The sequence below is a fragment of the Triticum urartu genome, chromosome 7A (assembly GCF_056163025.1).
Source record: "Triticum urartu cultivar PI428250 chromosome 7A, HENAU_Tu73, whole genome shotgun sequence".
In the NCBI taxonomy this organism is placed as follows: domain Eukaryota; kingdom Viridiplantae; phylum Streptophyta; class Magnoliopsida; order Poales; family Poaceae; genus Triticum; species Triticum urartu.
Window position 1 is genome coordinate 719,316,635 of NC_141879.1, and position 16,066 is coordinate 719,332,700.

General features: G+C 46.8%; 2 protein-coding genes and 1 pseudogene across 3 annotated transcripts; all 3 read right to left on the minus strand.

The window, feature by feature from the left end:
- Positions 1-1,930: 1,930 nt before the first annotated feature.
- Positions 1,931-5,627, minus strand: LOC125529659 (F-box/LRR-repeat protein At5g38396-like). The gene is made up of 5 exons (XM_087536782.1): positions 5,490-5,627; positions 4,072-4,179; positions 2,896-3,759; positions 2,633-2,797; positions 1,931-2,499 (listed from the first exon to the last, which is right to left on the minus strand). Exons 1-5 carry the CDS (start codon positions 5,553-5,555, stop codon positions 2,158-2,160), a joined length of 1,545 nt encoding a protein of 514 aa, XP_087392908.1. The 5' UTR covers positions 5,556-5,627; the 3' UTR covers positions 1,931-2,157.
- A 145-nt stretch (positions 5,628-5,772) lies between these two features.
- LOC125529658 (uncharacterized) lies at positions 5,773-10,007 on the minus strand (annotated as a pseudogene). Its single transcript, XR_015611578.1, has 7 exons — positions 9,726-10,007; positions 9,540-9,647; positions 9,012-9,031; positions 7,791-8,713; positions 7,522-7,686; positions 7,243-7,416; positions 5,773-6,986 (listed from the first exon to the last, which is right to left on the minus strand). The product of XR_015611578.1 is annotated as an uncharacterized LOC125529658 (transcript).
- A 151-nt stretch (positions 10,008-10,158) lies between these two features.
- Positions 10,159-15,372, minus strand: SHD (Chaperone protein htpG family protein). Its single transcript, XM_048694077.2, has 15 exons — positions 15,216-15,372; positions 14,351-14,471; positions 14,109-14,262; positions 13,941-14,021; positions 13,736-13,847; positions 13,445-13,571; positions 13,192-13,330; positions 12,849-12,963; positions 12,577-12,758; positions 12,259-12,474; positions 12,001-12,166; positions 11,782-11,920; positions 11,541-11,691; positions 10,704-11,108; positions 10,159-10,598 (listed from the first exon to the last, which is right to left on the minus strand). Exons 1-15 carry the CDS (start codon positions 15,280-15,282, stop codon positions 10,353-10,355), a joined length of 2,421 nt encoding a protein of 806 aa, XP_048550034.2. The 5' UTR covers positions 15,283-15,372; the 3' UTR covers positions 10,159-10,352.
- Positions 15,373-16,066: the final 694 nt, after the last annotated feature.

Here is a 16,066-nt window from a genome sequence, read left to right on the forward strand (position 1 = left end):
TCCGTGATGCAGTGTCAACTGTCAAACATACTCCGCATTATACATTTCCACTATGTTGTGTGCTACTATGACACGGGCATTGTTGTCAAATTCAAAGACGTTCTATTATTTTTTTATTATGTTGGTCCTTACGTGACTTGTACTTTGATATTTATGATATGAATAAGACACGTGTTACCATGCAAAATAAGAAAAAGTCTCGAACAAACTTTAAATATATTTTGGTAACGGTTACAGATTTTTGTAAATCCTTCGCAGACTGTGGGCAGGACATTGTAATCCTGTTTGAGTTCACGGTTGTGACCAATTCGCTATCGCCGGCGCGGACCGGTGTCCTCCGCCATGGCGCCGATGGCGTCGGCGTGGTGGAGGCAGCGGTGTGGTTGCGGTCCTAGTGCTCTTATCGCATCACGGCAACGATCTGCATGATTGGTCCTTGATATGGTCATCGACGTGTTTCGGAACTCCTACCGGAGATCTTGCCCAAGGATATCTGGATCGGATAGAATCTGGTCGTGAGCATCCATATCAGCCTACGTGGCATCATGATGGTGCGGCGCGAAGCTCTGTTGTTTGTTGACATCATGAGACATGTCGGTATCTCGATTTTCATGGCGTAGATAGCGGTGGAGCAACTCATGGTGGCTGAGACGGGAGGATCATAAGGCGGAGGGGCCTTGGAGGCGATGAAGTCAGCTAGATGTTTGTTAACTTTCGGAAGCAGTAGTGACAAGTGGGGGCGGTAGCACAGGGAGGATTTCATTTTTGGCGGTGCTCCTCGGGTGTCGAGTTATCACTTTCAGGTTGAAAACCTCATATCTGACCTTCATTGGTTGTGACTGGCAATTGCCTTGCTGAACGTATTGTTTTGAGAGATCGGACTTTCTCAAGGATGAAAACCAAAGATTTTGGGTCGAACAACGACGGTGCTTGTGCATTGTTTTCTTCTTGAAGGCGTCGCTTTTGAAGACCTTTTATGTTTTTTAGGTGTTGTCTTTGATGGTGATTTGTGTGTTGCTGCTGAGAGGAGTTGATCACTGTGATAAGGCCTTTTTTTTCCTTTTTGGGTTATGTGCATCTTGAATGTCTTTGTGATATCTTGTTGGTGTAAAGGCAGAGTGTAATTGATATCTTCACGATATTAATATATTATTTTATTCAAAGAAAAAATATAGCGCCCGCTCGCTTTTTTCTCCTCCCTTCTCTCCCCTCAAGCTATGATTTTTCTGACGTGGAACGGCTTTCAGCCGGCTGACTAGGCTCTATTATTCTTGCTTTTATGTCTAGCTATATATGCGTTGGTTGTATACACGTGGGCTAGACGTGATGAATTCTGGATTCGGATCCAAAGTGCAAGCTGCACCGATTGAGGCCGCTGAAATTTGTGGCTTTTGAAGGCATTGACACTGGGAGCCGCTTCTATGGCTGTCATGTGCACGTGAAACACTTGTTAGTAGCAAAAGTGAGTCTAAGCATTGGATCTAGGAACCCAACTTCTAGTCATATGGTGAGCTAATTAACTGCTTGATAAGAAACTTCCATTTGTGCTTGGACTGCATTTGGCACTGCACTGCAGTGTCTGAAGCATTTAGGCAGTGTACTGAGTTTTTCATCATTTAGGCACTGTACTGAATTTGTCTGAATATGTATTGAATGTGTCTGAATTTTACACTGCACTGGTGGCTGGACAATGGCATCTTGACTGCCGCGGTGAGCTCCCTGCCAAGAAAGTTTAGAGGAAGAAGAAGGAGGGCGACTTATTGCACCAAATACATGTTCGTTTAATGCCAGTTTGTGCATGAATTCTGTTGTTTTTGATGTCACATCTGATCACACTGCATACATGTGAAGTAAAACGTACGTGCACGAGCTAGTACAAATACATGTTTGTTTTATGCCCCGGTTTGTGCATGTGAAGTAAAGAGGCTTTCAGCAAAGTTTATTGCATCTGGGTGGAAGATACTATGAGAATATATTCCATTTTCTGCCCGGAGACCAACCAAGAGATACATATTTTTTTACTTCTTTCACAGGAGTAGGCAAAGGTAAATGAAAAGAAAGAGAGTTGTAACTCCGTTCGAGCTTTATGCTATTACACCGAGGACAAACAAAATAACCTCTCATAATAAGTTTGAAGATGCATGGATGATGAGATGATCACTCTGAAGGGTCGTCTAAGACGGTGATCGCCTTACCGGAGCGCTCTGAGGTGAGTCGTGCCCATTCGTGAACCTCTAGTAAAAATCTTCCTCTGACGCCCATATTCAACAGGATAGCACAAGGCCATATCCTGGTCAAGACCCATGGCTGTATTCTCATATGCTCAAGAACACAAGCATTTTCCAGGATACAACACGCAAGCTTAGTCTGAGCCATGTAGCACCGGAACCCACTGATGTAGATGGTCTTAAGGTGGTCATGGCGGCGCATATGGGGGCCTTCCTCCTCCATCGAATCATCATGCACCCCGACCATGTTGTGTACGTACTTCATCTGCATCTGGAAGTTAGCAGACAGTCGGTCAGAAACAATCCAAGTGCAGATCTTTCCCTAAGAATAATGGATACAGGCATGCATAAATATACTAGAGGTCTGTCTATTTATCTAACTACACGAATAAAATGACACTCACATCCAAGTGCAGAGTCTCCAGTCGGGGTGCAACATCCAAACAGTGGGCCAGTTGAAGAACACCATTGTCGCAATTTGGTAGGTTATGGTAAATGACAGTTAATTTACAACTCATATGCCTCAAATGTATAAACTTGTGGTCTGGCCTTGGTGTCAGCTTCTGCAACTGGAAATTTGCGAAGACAAAATGAATGGCATTAGAGCCCATTCTTCTATAACCATGAGGTAAAAAACAAGAATAGATAAATAGACACTGGGGGTAACCTGATCATAAACAGATATACGAGCTTGCACATTTAGCATCTTCACTCGCAAAATGATTGGAACCATAGTGAATACACGGGCCAGTCCATTTCTGCCTTCAAACATTATTGTAGCCTTCTCTAACTTTGAGCCACCATTAATTACTATAGGAATCTCTTTTCCTTTGTACTCAAAATGAGCAAGATCAGCAGCTTGAGACTCAATCGTCTCGACATCCATCTTCTTAACTAGCAAATGCTGAAGTTTATCAAGTTGGTGCGGTATGCTTAAATTGGTTACCCGAGAGCACTTGATCATCTCTAAGTCCTCAAGTGCCCGACAGTTTGCTAAAAAGCCTGGAATGTCTCCAAATATCTGAACACATTTCAGAACAAGCTTTCTGAGTACTGTAAAGCCACATATTCCCGAGTGTGGCTTTATAGAAACGCCGGTGAGAAACAAGGATCGCACAAATGAGCTACCTTGAGTGCCTAAAACCTCAAGCGGGAAGTGGTGAAATTCAAATGGATAATCAATTATTACCAGAGAAAAAGCTATTATCTTTGCCTTCGATGTAGCGGCAAACTCAATCCACTTGTCAAGATTTTCAGAGTCCTCTTTGTGTACTCCACACCTGATGCTGAACTTATTGATTCCTATCCCACTATGTTGTTGAATAACCCAATTTATAGTCTCAATGAACTTTTCTTTTCTTATTTTGGTAGTACCCTTGAACTCGTCATTTGTGTCCCAATCCAGAGTAGCGAGGCCATCAAAACAAAGATTGCAGTGGAATCTCCAGACCCTTCTCCAACTTGTGGAAACAACGCGTGACCTAACAACCTCTTTCAGTGGCAGCAGTGAAATTATAATAGCTTGAACTTCCTGTGACAAGAAAGTATCAATTTTTAGGCATATTGACTAGAACTAACAGCCACTGATTGGCATAATGAGCTAAATGTGCATATATTTGAAAGAGAAATATACGCAGATGCAAACATGTTTTGTTTGATGATCTATTATAGCAATTTGATATGCAATCGCACATAAAACAAGTTATGCAAGATGCCCCAAACTTTCACATCACTTGGAAAATAGCATGAAGTAATATAAAAAAAACACTTTAGTAAATATTCAATTTCCCTTTATGTAATTTATGGAGAGAAAAACAAAATAGCCTGGTGGAATGGAAGTTACCGTAGGAAGGTCCTGCATCCTAAATGATGGTGGCGAGCTGCGCGCGTCGGCGATGTCGTCATGATGCTCAGACCTACCCATCTTGACCACCGCCGCCTCTTCCATGGGCTGTTGCACGTATTAAGAAACCATAGGTTAATTTTTTTTAGAAAACGAGCATATACTCCCAGCCTCTGCGTCTGGATGATGCATGCAGCCATTTTATTATCATTCACAAAGACCTCACAAAGTAATACATCAATAAAAGTAAAGTCACCATCTTAGCAACACCTGTCGCTACTCCTATCCACTTGATGAAGGGGTGCCAAATGTCCGAGCCGAATATCAAACAGACATCACACCAAAGCCTCATCTAAAGCCGGATGCCCCAGCCAAGCCACAATGCCGGGACTGGGTCATACACCGGTCTGCCGCACTCTCAAAGCCTGCTGCCGCCGTCTTTCGCCGATCCATCTCCAGAGGAGGTACTGACGCACTGACCTTGCCAGGCATGCCGTCAATGCCACCAAGGCATCAGACAACGCCACCATCATGCACGTATCCATTCACACGCGCCCGTCATCGAGACTCCGCGGCGCCATGCCGCCAGGATCCGTCGCCGGCCTTGAGGTTGACGTAACACCGCTCCTCCTCTTGTCCTCCCCAGCCAGCACTTACTACAAAATGATGCCCCGGGGAGGGAGAACGACACCGAAGGCGCCATCATCACCTGATCCGGTTCCAGATTTAGGGTTTCTCCCATGACATCCCGATCGAGTTGACATGACCTGCAACGACGATGCCTCAAGAAGGAAACGATGTCAAAGACGCCGCCATCGTCCGCCAAGACCGCAGTGAAGCGTGGTTTTCACCGAAAGCCGCGTTGTCCCGGTCTCGTGGCTGGCTGGAACCAATGCCGTCGTCGGTACTCCGGCAGAGATCCTCCATCCCTTCACTGGAGCCCTCATCACGCCACCAACCATCCACGTGAAGAATCGACGACGGATCTGGGTGGGATCCAAATCCACAGTCGCCGCCATGCCCACCATCGCCAGCACCACCAGCCATCGGGTCATCGGTTGTCGCCGCACGGCCAGGGAGCCGCCCTGGCCGCAGCGCGAAGCCCCCAGCCCGAGGTGCCCCAGCCATCTCGACGGGTTGCCACTACCTCCTCTTGCCTCAACGCCTTGGCATCAGGCGCCGCACCACCGCGGCCAACGCTGGCGGCAGCGGCGGTAGGATCTTTCGCTATGGGTCATGGGGCTAGCGGCGCTGGGATCTGATCCCCCTGACGCTGCCCTAGGGTTGCGGCGCGAGGGGATCGGGAGGGGGAGGGGTCGGGCAAACCATAGGTTAATGGAGAAAGGGAATCTAAATCGATCTATTGAATGGAAACACATACGAGGGAGGATAAGGTAGAGGATGATTGTATCACTTACTCGTGTATCTAGAGGAGGAGGAGGAGGAGGAGGAGGAGCTACTTCATCTTCTCCGGTTCTGGCCATCGCTATCCTCCCTGCCGTCCAAAGCCGGAACGAGTTTAGTCTGGTTACCCTTTTATGCCGAGATTTGATCTTTTGCCACACACATCTATGCTGGCACATTGATAACTTACCCTTTTTTATCCGATTTGGGCCCATTTCCAAGTTTACACTAGAAAGTGAATGACTGAAATGTCCCTGGTGCCCGCATTAGATGAACCCTAGCTCTCGGGATCCCAGATTTCTTTGCCGCAATCCATGGCTGGTTTCAGATTACCTGGACGGTGAGAAGATGATGAATTTTCATGGCAAGCACGTTAGCTGACAACACCACGAACATGAAGATGGTCATGGCCAGCGAGGAAGACGATCTGGTCTGGGCTCGTGCTTTCATCCAGCCACATCCAGGCACAATCTGGCTTGGTTTATGACATCGTCTCTCCCAAATTCCATGGGTCACATTGTGTTCCACAACTGGGCAACGATCAGGCGGTAGCGCTTGCAAGCGAATTCCTCATCTTCCATTTGCAGGTTATTCAGTTTATTAGCCATGTTTTGGATCCGTTCTTCAGCGTCCTTCTTTTATCTGAATCTCTTCCAGGGAGAAGGGTGGTCTGTTCATCCTTTGTTTTGGATCTTGGTTGCAGTAACCAAACAAAAATGTATTTTGGCCGTCTTTGTTGGATCACGCGTTTACGTTCTTATTACGGTTCGCTGACAAGACACTTTCTATCTTCCTCTGTTCGTGCATGTGCATACATAACCCTTCTCCTGACCATCTTTTCTGGTGATGGTGATGCGGTGAATAGGCCATATCTAACTTTCAGCGAAATTTTGTGCCCAAACAAACCGCAAATTAATGCCTGTGTGGATACAGAGAGAAAAACAGGCTTTTTTCGCCCCTGAAACATGCTATAAAAACCATGCTCATTTGAGGTTGGGCGCCATGGTGTTCAGTGCCAGCCAAGTGAAATAACATGCAGCAAATTCTGTGTACATGTTCTGTATGACTCAAGATGATTTAGTGCATACTTTGAAGATACAGTTCATTTTTTACTCGGGTATAGTTTTACTTCTTTCACAAGAGTTGTCGTTCAAGCTTTTTATAAGAGAAAAGACCATATGGCTCAAGATGACTTAGCGCATACTGGAGTAGCCAATTCAACATAATACACCAGCCATAGCCTGAAGAACACATAGAAAACAAGCGCACGCACAGGCGCAGCACCAGCCAACATTAACTTTGAAAAGGCATGATAAGATCGTTTTATAGAACACAGATGGGAAAATGACATAGGCTCGCTCACTCTGAAGGGCCGTCTAAGACGGTGATCACCTTACCGAAGCGAGTCATGCCCACTTGCGAACCCTTGGTAGAAATCTTCTCTGGACGCCGATATTCACCAGGTTAGCATAACGGCATATCCCGGTCGTGATCCAGGGCTGTACTGTCATGTGCTCAAGAACACGAGCATTTTCCAGGAACCAGGATACAGCACGCCAGCGTGGTCTGAGTCGTGTAGCACCGGAACCCGCTGATCGTTTGATGGTACACGGAAATAGGCTTGCTCACTCTGAAGGGGCATCTAAGACGGTGATCGCCTTACCAAAGCGTTCCGAAGCAAGCCGAGCCCCCGGTAAAATTTTTCTTTCGACAGTGAAATTCTTCAGGTCAGCATATTGCAGCTGCAACCCTTGGTTGTACTTCCATGTGCTCAAGAACACGGGCATTTTCCAGGATACAACACGCCAGTTCAGCCTGAGCCTTGTAGCACCGGAACCCACTGAAGTGGACAGTCTTAAGATGATCATGGTGATGCATGTGGGGGCCTTCGTCCTCCGCCACCTCATCAGGCGCTGAAGCCTTGAAGTATGAATATATCATCTGCATTTCAAAGTTAACAGTTAGTCGGTCAAAACCCGTCCGAGTACACATGTCTTTCCTGGAAACCATCTATTTGTCTACCAATACCAATAATATGGCACTCACATCCAAGTGCAAGGTCTGCAGTTGGGGTGCAACATTCAGACAGTGAATCAGTTGAAGAACTCCATTATCGGAATTTGGTTTCTTAAGAGACAAGACAGTTAATCCACAAGTCATATGCCTCAAATGCATAAACATGCCACATGGTCTTGGTGCCAGCTTCTGCAGCTGAGACATGACAAGGACAAATAAGATGACATTAATTAAAACCCAGTTTCAAGAAACTAGTACAAGGTAAGAAAACATGGATATGTAAATATAGACCAGGTAACCTGTTCATAAGCAGATATTTGAGCCTGCACATTTAGCACCTTCACACACAAAATGATTGGAACTGCAGTGAATACACGGGCCAGTCCATTGCTGCCTCCAAACATTATTGTAGCCTTCTCTAACTTTGAGCGACCATGAAGTACTATAGGGATCTCTTTTCCTTTGTACTCAAAATGAGCAAGATCGGCAGCCTGAGACTCAACCGTCTCGACAGCCATTCTGTCAATTAGCAAATGTTGAAGTTTATCAAGTTGGTGCGGTATGCTTAAATTGGTTACACCAGAGCACTCAATCAGCTCTAGGTCCTCGAGTGCTAAACAGTTTGCTAAAAAGCCTGGAAAGTCTCCGAATATCTCAACAAATTCCAGAACAAGCCTTCTGAGTAGTGTGAAGCCACATATGCCTGGGTGTGGCTTTTATAGAAGCATCAGCGAGATACAAGGACTGCACACAAGAGCTGCCTTGAACAACTAAGGCCTCAAGAGGGAACTTGTGGACTTCTTTGGACGGGCAAACAATTTTCTTCAGGTCAAAAGACATGATCTTCGCCTTTAATGAAGCGGCAAAGCCAATCCACCTGTCAAGATGATCAAAGTCCTCGTTGTGCAGGGCACACCTGATGCTGAACTTACTGACTCCTACCCCGCTATGCCGTTGAATAACACAATTCACAGCCTCAATGAACTTATCTCGTTTTATTTTCAACTTAGCTTGTGATGTTTTGACATATTCATCAACGGCGGCCTCCTCGTCAGATTCCAAAGGGGGCACTGAAGGGTCATCGTCCAGTTCATTGGGACCATAAAAACACAGATTACAGTGAAATGTCCAGAGCATTTTCCAACTTGTTGAAACAATGCTGGTCCTCACAGCCTCTTTAAGTGTGTTAAACTGGTAGACAAGCGGAATAGGCACTAATTTACTGAAATCCAAAATGCACAATGCTGAAACTGTATGCATTGGAAAGAGAAATCTGACGAGATGCAAATCGCATCTTTTTAGAGAGTTTTTATTGGGTGTTTTACGATCTTATTTGTAACAATCTTGCATGTACTCCCGGATGCCGTTACAGGTGTGTGGAGGCGACGTCTGTGGGAGCGTTAAAAGATAGTTGTGTCAGCCTGTGTGGCTCCTAGAGAGAATGGACAGTTTTCAGGCCATTTTGCTCTGAAGACAAGGAACTAATTTCTCCTTCAAATTTGGACGGAATGCGAAGCTACAAAATAAGAGAGAGGTTTTCCTTTTTGGTAGTTATGAGGAAAATAATTTTGACTGATGGCATGGAAAACATGTTCTCCGGTTCCCCTGAAACTGGTGACCATCTCTATGCACTGTCCTGCAGCCAAGTAACTGTCGTGTAATCTAGTGTTCAGTTCGGCGCAATTCTGCTACTAGTACTGTTTTTACTTATCAGTCATGTACATGTTGGTTTTCGCAGTTTCCTGTTTCGGAACACAATTTAGTTGGAAAAATGTGAAACGGGACTAGATTCAGCAGAAGTGATTCGCCATTTTTTTTCCTCTCTAACAAATCAAGCAAGCCGGTGCTCTGTTTCGTCTACCAAACAGCTTGACCCTACACACAAAGCCTCACTTCAAGAAATAAAAAAACTAGTGAGGCAACAAAACACCATTTTTTTTCACCCCGGAGGTGCAGATCCATGGAGAACACCACAAGAGAGGGCATCACATCACATCAAGGGCTACTTTTTTAAGTGAAAAAGGAGGAGGTGGCGGGAGGGAAGTTACCACGGGAAGGTCCTCCATCCGGAAGGACGGCTCGTCGCCGGCGCCGTGGTGGTGGTGCTCCAGCCTGCTCAGCTTGCTCGCCGCCGACCCTTCGGCCATTGGCTGCAGCTGCACGGAGAGGTGGGGTGTTGACGGAGAAACAGACTAATCAGGAACACCAAGAGGAGGGGAGAGGATCATGTTTACCTGCGGATCTAGAGGAGGGGGAGGCGGAGGAGCGGCCATTGCTGCCACTGCAAGAATCAAGATTGGCGGAGCTCAGTCCGCTTTCCTTGTTGGTGCCAACGGAACGCTCTTCGCTTTTTGGTCCCAGCAATCCAAAGGCGTTGGGACGATTTCATTTCTTCAGTGCACACATCACATAGGCAGTTCTGATCTAAAATGGGTCCAACTCCCGTCGAATAATGCATTTATGCTCCAATCTAAAATCGATTCCGGCAGCACCTCCTGCTTTCAGATATAGCGGCTAACTCAACCTTGGAGCTACCCTAATAACCCTGCATTGCATTGGTAAAACTCAGTACCACCAGACTAACTTCATAACCCCATTATTCATTTCTGTAACTACAGCGCCGTCAAGAAACCAAAAGAGCAAGCATACAAAAGGAAGCAGGCATGCTAATTTGAACTAGCTAGGGTATCATTTAACTTTTTAAAAACAAAACTAGGTACAGTACATTACACTGACAAAAACCTCGTATCACGATGATTTGCGTTTTCGCACGGTAAAAATGGACGTCCCTCGAAACCATCACATTTCCAGTCCAACACTTCTACTGAGAGCTAAATGGGCGATGACAAGACCATCAGCAACTACAGCTCATCCTTGTCGTACTGCTCGTGCTCCGGCTCCTCCGCCTTGCCCGACTCCTTCTCCTCCACCTCCGGCTCTTCAACCTCATCTTCGTCCTCCACGGCCGCGTCGGGGCTCAGGTCCAGGCTCTTCTGCACCGACCGGTAGATGCTCGAGGCGAAGTCCTTGGGGTCCGGCAGGTTGAACCCGCTCTCCATCAGCGCCGTCTGGTACACCAGCCTCGCCGTCTGCTTCAGGCCCTCGCTCTGCACACACACAGACACCATCAAGTTAGCAAATCATAAGACACCGTTGCCTCTTGCAGCATTCAGAGAGCAAAAATCATGGTATACAGGGAAGACTGTACTTACATCGCTGTCCTGGGCAACCTTATCGCGGAGCTCCTTGATGATGGGGTGCCGGGGGTTGATCTCCAGGACCCTCTTGCCACGCATGTATGCCTGCTTGCTCGCGTCCGACAGGGTCTGCGCCTGCATGATCTTCTCCATGTTGGAGCTCCACCCGTACTTGGAGGTGACCACCACGCAGGGAGTGTTGTGCAGCCGGTTGCTGATCTTCACAGAGTCGATGCCCTCGGTGTCCAGGGCCTTCTTCCACCAGTCGGTCAGCTCCTTGAACGACTCCTTGAGGTCCTTGAGCTTCGAGTCCTTTCCAAGCTTCAGGCCCTCCTTGGACACGTTCTGGAACTTCTTGTCCTCGTAGTCCATGAGGTATTGCATCAGGTACTCGTCCACAGGGTCGGTGAAGTAGATAACCTGCAAGAAAAGATCGGGTGCCATGTTACTTCACAAGCTTCATACAGATTACCATTTAAACCTGCTGCAAATGCCAAGCATAGCACAAAGTATCAAGCTCTTGACACTCTGACAGGTATTAAGTTACTCTCTGCCAGCATTGGAATTGACATTACTGTAACTATAGATACTGAAATTCAATCTGTGCGTTCAACACAGAATTTGAGTCCTAAATCTCCTAAAATGCTGTATGGCAACATAATATGTGTTGTGATCTTCAGTAAAAACTGGTTTCTGAATACACTGAATAGATGAAATCATCATTGTGAATTTAATTTCTTTCAAAAGTGCATATGCAAGTAAGCGGGACAAATAGCAAGTGCAGTGGTAACGCAGTTGCATAGGTACTACTAAACCTGACTGGAATGAAAAGGGGAAACCACAGTAACATACCTCATAGTTTTTCTTGGTTAGCTGCTCAAGGAATGGAGATTTCTCTAGCTGCTCCTTGCTGCTTCCTGTAAGGTAGAAGATGTCCTTCTGCCCTGACTTCATCCTTGAAATATACTCATCAAGGGAGACAAGTTTGCCATCTGACTTGGAACTGAAACAGACAAAAGATCAATTCTGTGCCCCAGTTTATGGAAAGAACTACCAGCATGAATAATACTGGAATACAGAATGTAGGACAAACCTCTCAAATCTCAGAAGCTTCGCAAGACGGTTCCTGTTTGTTGCATCTTCAATGATTCCCAGCTTGACTGATTTGCCAAACTCATTCCAGAACTTGGCGTACTGGCCCTTCTTCTCCTCCATTGCACTCTTCTCATCATCTGCTTACAGAAGGCAATCTATAAGGACTATCGTCATAAATTATAGCAAGTGACTTAAACTTCCCAGAAACCCTAGTTACCTGTCTTTTCTTTGTTGCTGTACTCATCAGGATCCTCCTCAGCAAGTTTCCTAATCATGTCAAGAGCCTTGCGGATCAGTTTCTTCTTGATGGTCTTCAGACTGCTATGTTGTTGAAGCATTTCTCGCGATACATTGAGGGGCAATGTGTCTGAGTCAACAATGCCCTAGAGAGAGAGAGAGATAGCAAGTTATAAGTTAATCTGTGCATGTCAAGCATCACAAAGAAAAAAAATCTGTAGAAGCCAATATGCAGTACCATCAAAAAGCTGAGGTACTTCGGAAGAAGATCATCGAATTCATCAGAGATGAAAACCCTTCTAACATACAACTTGAGGTTTGACTTGTTAGCATTGTAGTAGCTCTCGTACAGATCATGTGGAGCCTTCGGGGGAACAAAGAGCAAAGCTTTGAACTCAACATCTCCCTCAGCACTGAAGTGGCTCCAAGTCATAGGCTTGTCGTCACCGAAGTCCTACAGAAAAATTAAAGTTAGAAGACGTTCCTTATTTTCTTCTCAAGTCAGAAAGCTAGGCATTTCTCCAATAAATTATAATCATATAACCACAGTATGTACCTTAGCTAGTGAGTGGTAAAACTTTGCATACTCTTCTTCAGTAACCTCCTTGGGGCTACGAAGCCACACGGCCTTCATATCATTCAGAAGCTCCCAGTCAGTAGTAGTTTCCTTCACAGTCTTTGTCTTTGGCTTCTTCTCTTCATCATCTTCTGTCTCTTCTTCCTCTGTCGTCTCTGTGGCTACAAAATAATGGATAATGCGTTAGTGACTGCATGCACACAGGACAATATGATCTAGAAAGAATGGATAACATAGAGTCTAAAACTTACTTGATTCCTCTTCTTCACTTGATTCCTCATCAGCTGGCACTTCAACATCAACCTCCTTGGTTGCCCACAAGTAAATGGGGAAGTTGATGAACTCGGAGTACTTCTTTACCAAGTCCTGCAAAAACAGCAACCATATTAAACAAATTATAACATAAAAAATGCCTCAAAGTGGCAGATGTGTTTCGTCATATAATGTTTGAAATACAACTATGGGACAGAAAGACCTATGGATGGATACCTTCAGGTATAATTCAGATCCACTGGGTCTTAAGTACAAATACAGCAAGAATTTAACAAAAGTAAACTGCACTAACAACAAGAAGACATGGTAATATGGTGATACCTTCAGCTTGCCTTCTTCCAAGTACTCCTTAGCCTCATCGCGGAGATGCAGTTTGATCTCAGTTCCACGGCCCAGGGGTTCATTCCATGTATCCTCCGAAATAGCGAATGATCCATCAGCCTTGGACTCCCACACGTATCTACCAGAGAGGATACAACGTCACAACAGCAACAAGAAAATTGCATAGAGAAAGGCAAGGAATGCATCAAAAGTAGAAGGCATCAAAAGACAAGGGGATTGGTCGGTGTCTTACTGTTTGTCATCGTTGTGCTTGCTGACCACTTCTACATAGTCAGCAACCAAGTATACTGAGTAGAAACCAACACCAAACTGCCCAATGAGATTCAGGTCACCACCAGTCTGCATCTTTTCCACGAAAGCTGCAAAAAGTGCAAGCAATTAATTTTATTTACAAGATAAATTCAATGATTAGATTATACACTGGATGGTATTTGGTGCAATATTCCAGAAATAAATAATGCTGATTTTGCACTGGAGAATTCAAATATCTTAGAGCAGAGCAATCGGTAGAAAACAGCAGTACCTGAAGTACCAGACTTGGCAATGGTTCCAAGGTTCTTAATGAGATCTTCCTTGGTCATACCAACACCCCTATCCCGAATAGAGAGAATCTTGTTCTCCTTGTCCAACTTAATCTGCATGTGGACAGGGCAAATGCCTTACCAACCAATTCAAAGAGGAATGACATGGCAATAAAAAAAGGCTAATAGCTCTGCAGGTAACCATACCTGGATTTCAAGCTTAGCAGTGTCGCCTTCGCCCATAACCTCCTTATCAGTGAGGGCAAGGAACCTGATCTTATCCAAAGCCTGCAAACATAAAGGCACCACCCTTTAGTTTCCAGGTCCCACAATGCAACATAAATACAGGGGGTCAGAATCAAATGCAATACATACATCAGATGCATTGGAAATGAGCTCCCTCAGGAAGATGTCCTTGTTGCTGTAGAGTGAGTTGATGATGATGTCCATGAGCCTGGACACCTCAGCCTGGAACTCAAACTTCTCGGCCGAGTTCCTGAGGGTCTTCCTCGAGATCGACTCGGACTCCCTTCGCACATCAGAAGTCATGGTATCAGTACAGAATGACAGCAGCATGACATGGGAACCATCAGCGTCGATCAGGCATTAGTGCGCACCTCTGGACAACCTCAGAGTCGGTGGACAAGCCATGGGGGACGGCCCCAAGCTTCTCCTCTACCTTGGGAAAGTCGCCCACCTCGTCACTGCTCTCCTCGGCATTGACTTGGAGCTTCTTAGCTGCAGAAGCATCAAGGATCAGACAAACGACTCGAATATGGTGTGTTGATGTGGATTACAGCAGATAGGTACAATTGTTTGAATTCACTAGGAGTATGTATAGTAGCGCGCTAGATCAGTAGCAAGCAGCACTAGATTTCCGCTAAGGAAACACTAGATTGGTGTATAAATCTATCGAGTAACTGGACTAAACCCTATTTAAACCCCGCGACTTAATTAGCAGCATAATTTGGCTGAAAATTTAATAACCCACAACGGATCTAAGAACCAAGTAAGCCAGTAATGTCGAACACCGAACAAACCCCAGCGGCCCTGCCATCACATCAGATCGGGGTGGCCGCGAGCGCGCATCGCGACAGAGCCAGTAATTCAGATGCGAGATCTACAGCGGAAACTGGACCGAAATTTGCCATCAGAGATGGCGCCCAGTAGCACTAGCCTCTACACGAACGGATCAAACAACCGGAAGCAATTCCGTCTGGATTCCCCACCATGAATTCATCGCACGGCGCGGGATTCAGACAACAGAGGGGAGTGCCGCCGCGAAAATCAAGCGGCTACGCGAGCTGGAGAACTGATAAGCTACCTCCTGGCACCGTATCTAGGCGCGCTGCCTCCTAACCGAACAGATCACAAACTACCACCTAAATTCGCTGCCCACCCGCAGAGATCGCCGAGAAAATCAGGAGGGGAAGAGCTCTAGCGGCGGCGGGCTGGGCAGGGAGGAGGGGCAGGGGGGCTTGCCTGGATCGGGGAGCGTGGTGAGGAGAAGGACGAGGAGGAGCGCGCAGGAGAGCGCCCACTTGCGCATCGTCGCCGGCCGCCGCTTCACTCTGCCAACCAAAACTGGGTGAGCTCGTCGCGTTCGTCTTGGCTCGGGGCCGGCGAGATGCGCGACCCATTTAAACGGGCGAGGAGGAGACCCCGCACGCCCGGTCCGCGCGGGCGGGATGGCGCCACGCGGACGAGCGGACGGCCGCGATGTGGCTCCGGCCACGCGGCGGGCCGCCAGTGGATGGCGCGCGGGAGCTCGACGTGGAGCGCGTGCCCCGGCCGTCCGTCGGGGCGAGCTGGAGGATCGGACGGCGGGGGTCTCGTGGGTGTAGTGAAGGGTTTGACACGTGGAGGGGCGGGATTGGTGCCGGATGGGTCGTCGACGTCGACGACACGCGATGCGCTAGAAAGTTCGCCGCGGCTCAGTGGAGTGGATATAATTCGTTCGCGGGGTGGACTCGTGGTGGGCCAGAGGCCGTGATGGGTGCGTCCGGGCCGGCCTGGTCAGTCAGTCAACGGGGTGCTTGACTCGTCGCCGTGCGATGGACGTCAGAGGGAAAATTTTGCTGGGCTTTCGGGCTGGCTGGGCCATTAGCACCGGTTCAGCCCAACGAGAAGCACAACTCCTCCAGTGATACGATCCTCAAATAAAAAAAACACCTGCAGTGATACTGACAGAGAGCTACTAGTTTCAGAGGATGCAGTGTGTTTATGGCACATTTATGTATTCAATAATCGATTTAACGAAACATCCAACAGGTGATTGAATCCGGATGAGATCATGCAAGAACCAACAAGCAGCCAAAAGTTTTGGCAAAACC

Bases quoted from the DNA above. Each gene is read 5' to 3' on its own strand.
- LOC125529659 (XM_087536782.1), bottom strand. From the start codon at position 5,555: ATGGCCAGAACCGGAGAAGATGAAGTAGCTCCTCCTCCTCCTCCTCCT. The intron at 4,180-5,489 runs GTAAGTGATACA...TACGTGCAACAG, and splicing joins CTCCTCCTCTAGATACACGA to CCCATGGAAGAGGCGGCGGT. The intron at 2,798-2,895 runs GTTACCCCCAGT...GCAAATTTCCAG, and splicing joins GTATATCTGTTTATGATCAG to TTGCAGAAGCTGACACCAAG.
- SHD (XM_048694077.2), bottom strand. From the start codon at position 15,282: ATGCGCAAGTGGGCGCTCTCCTGCGCGCTCCTCCTCGTCCTTCTCCTC. The intron at 12,167-12,258 runs GTACTGCATATT...CTCTCTCTCTAG, and splicing joins AGTACCTCAGCTTTTTGATG to GGCATTGTTGACTCAGACAC. The intron at 11,692-11,781 runs GTTTGTCCTACA...TGTCTGTTTCAG, and splicing joins AAGCTTCTGAGATTTGAGAG to TTCCAAGTCAGATGGCAAAC.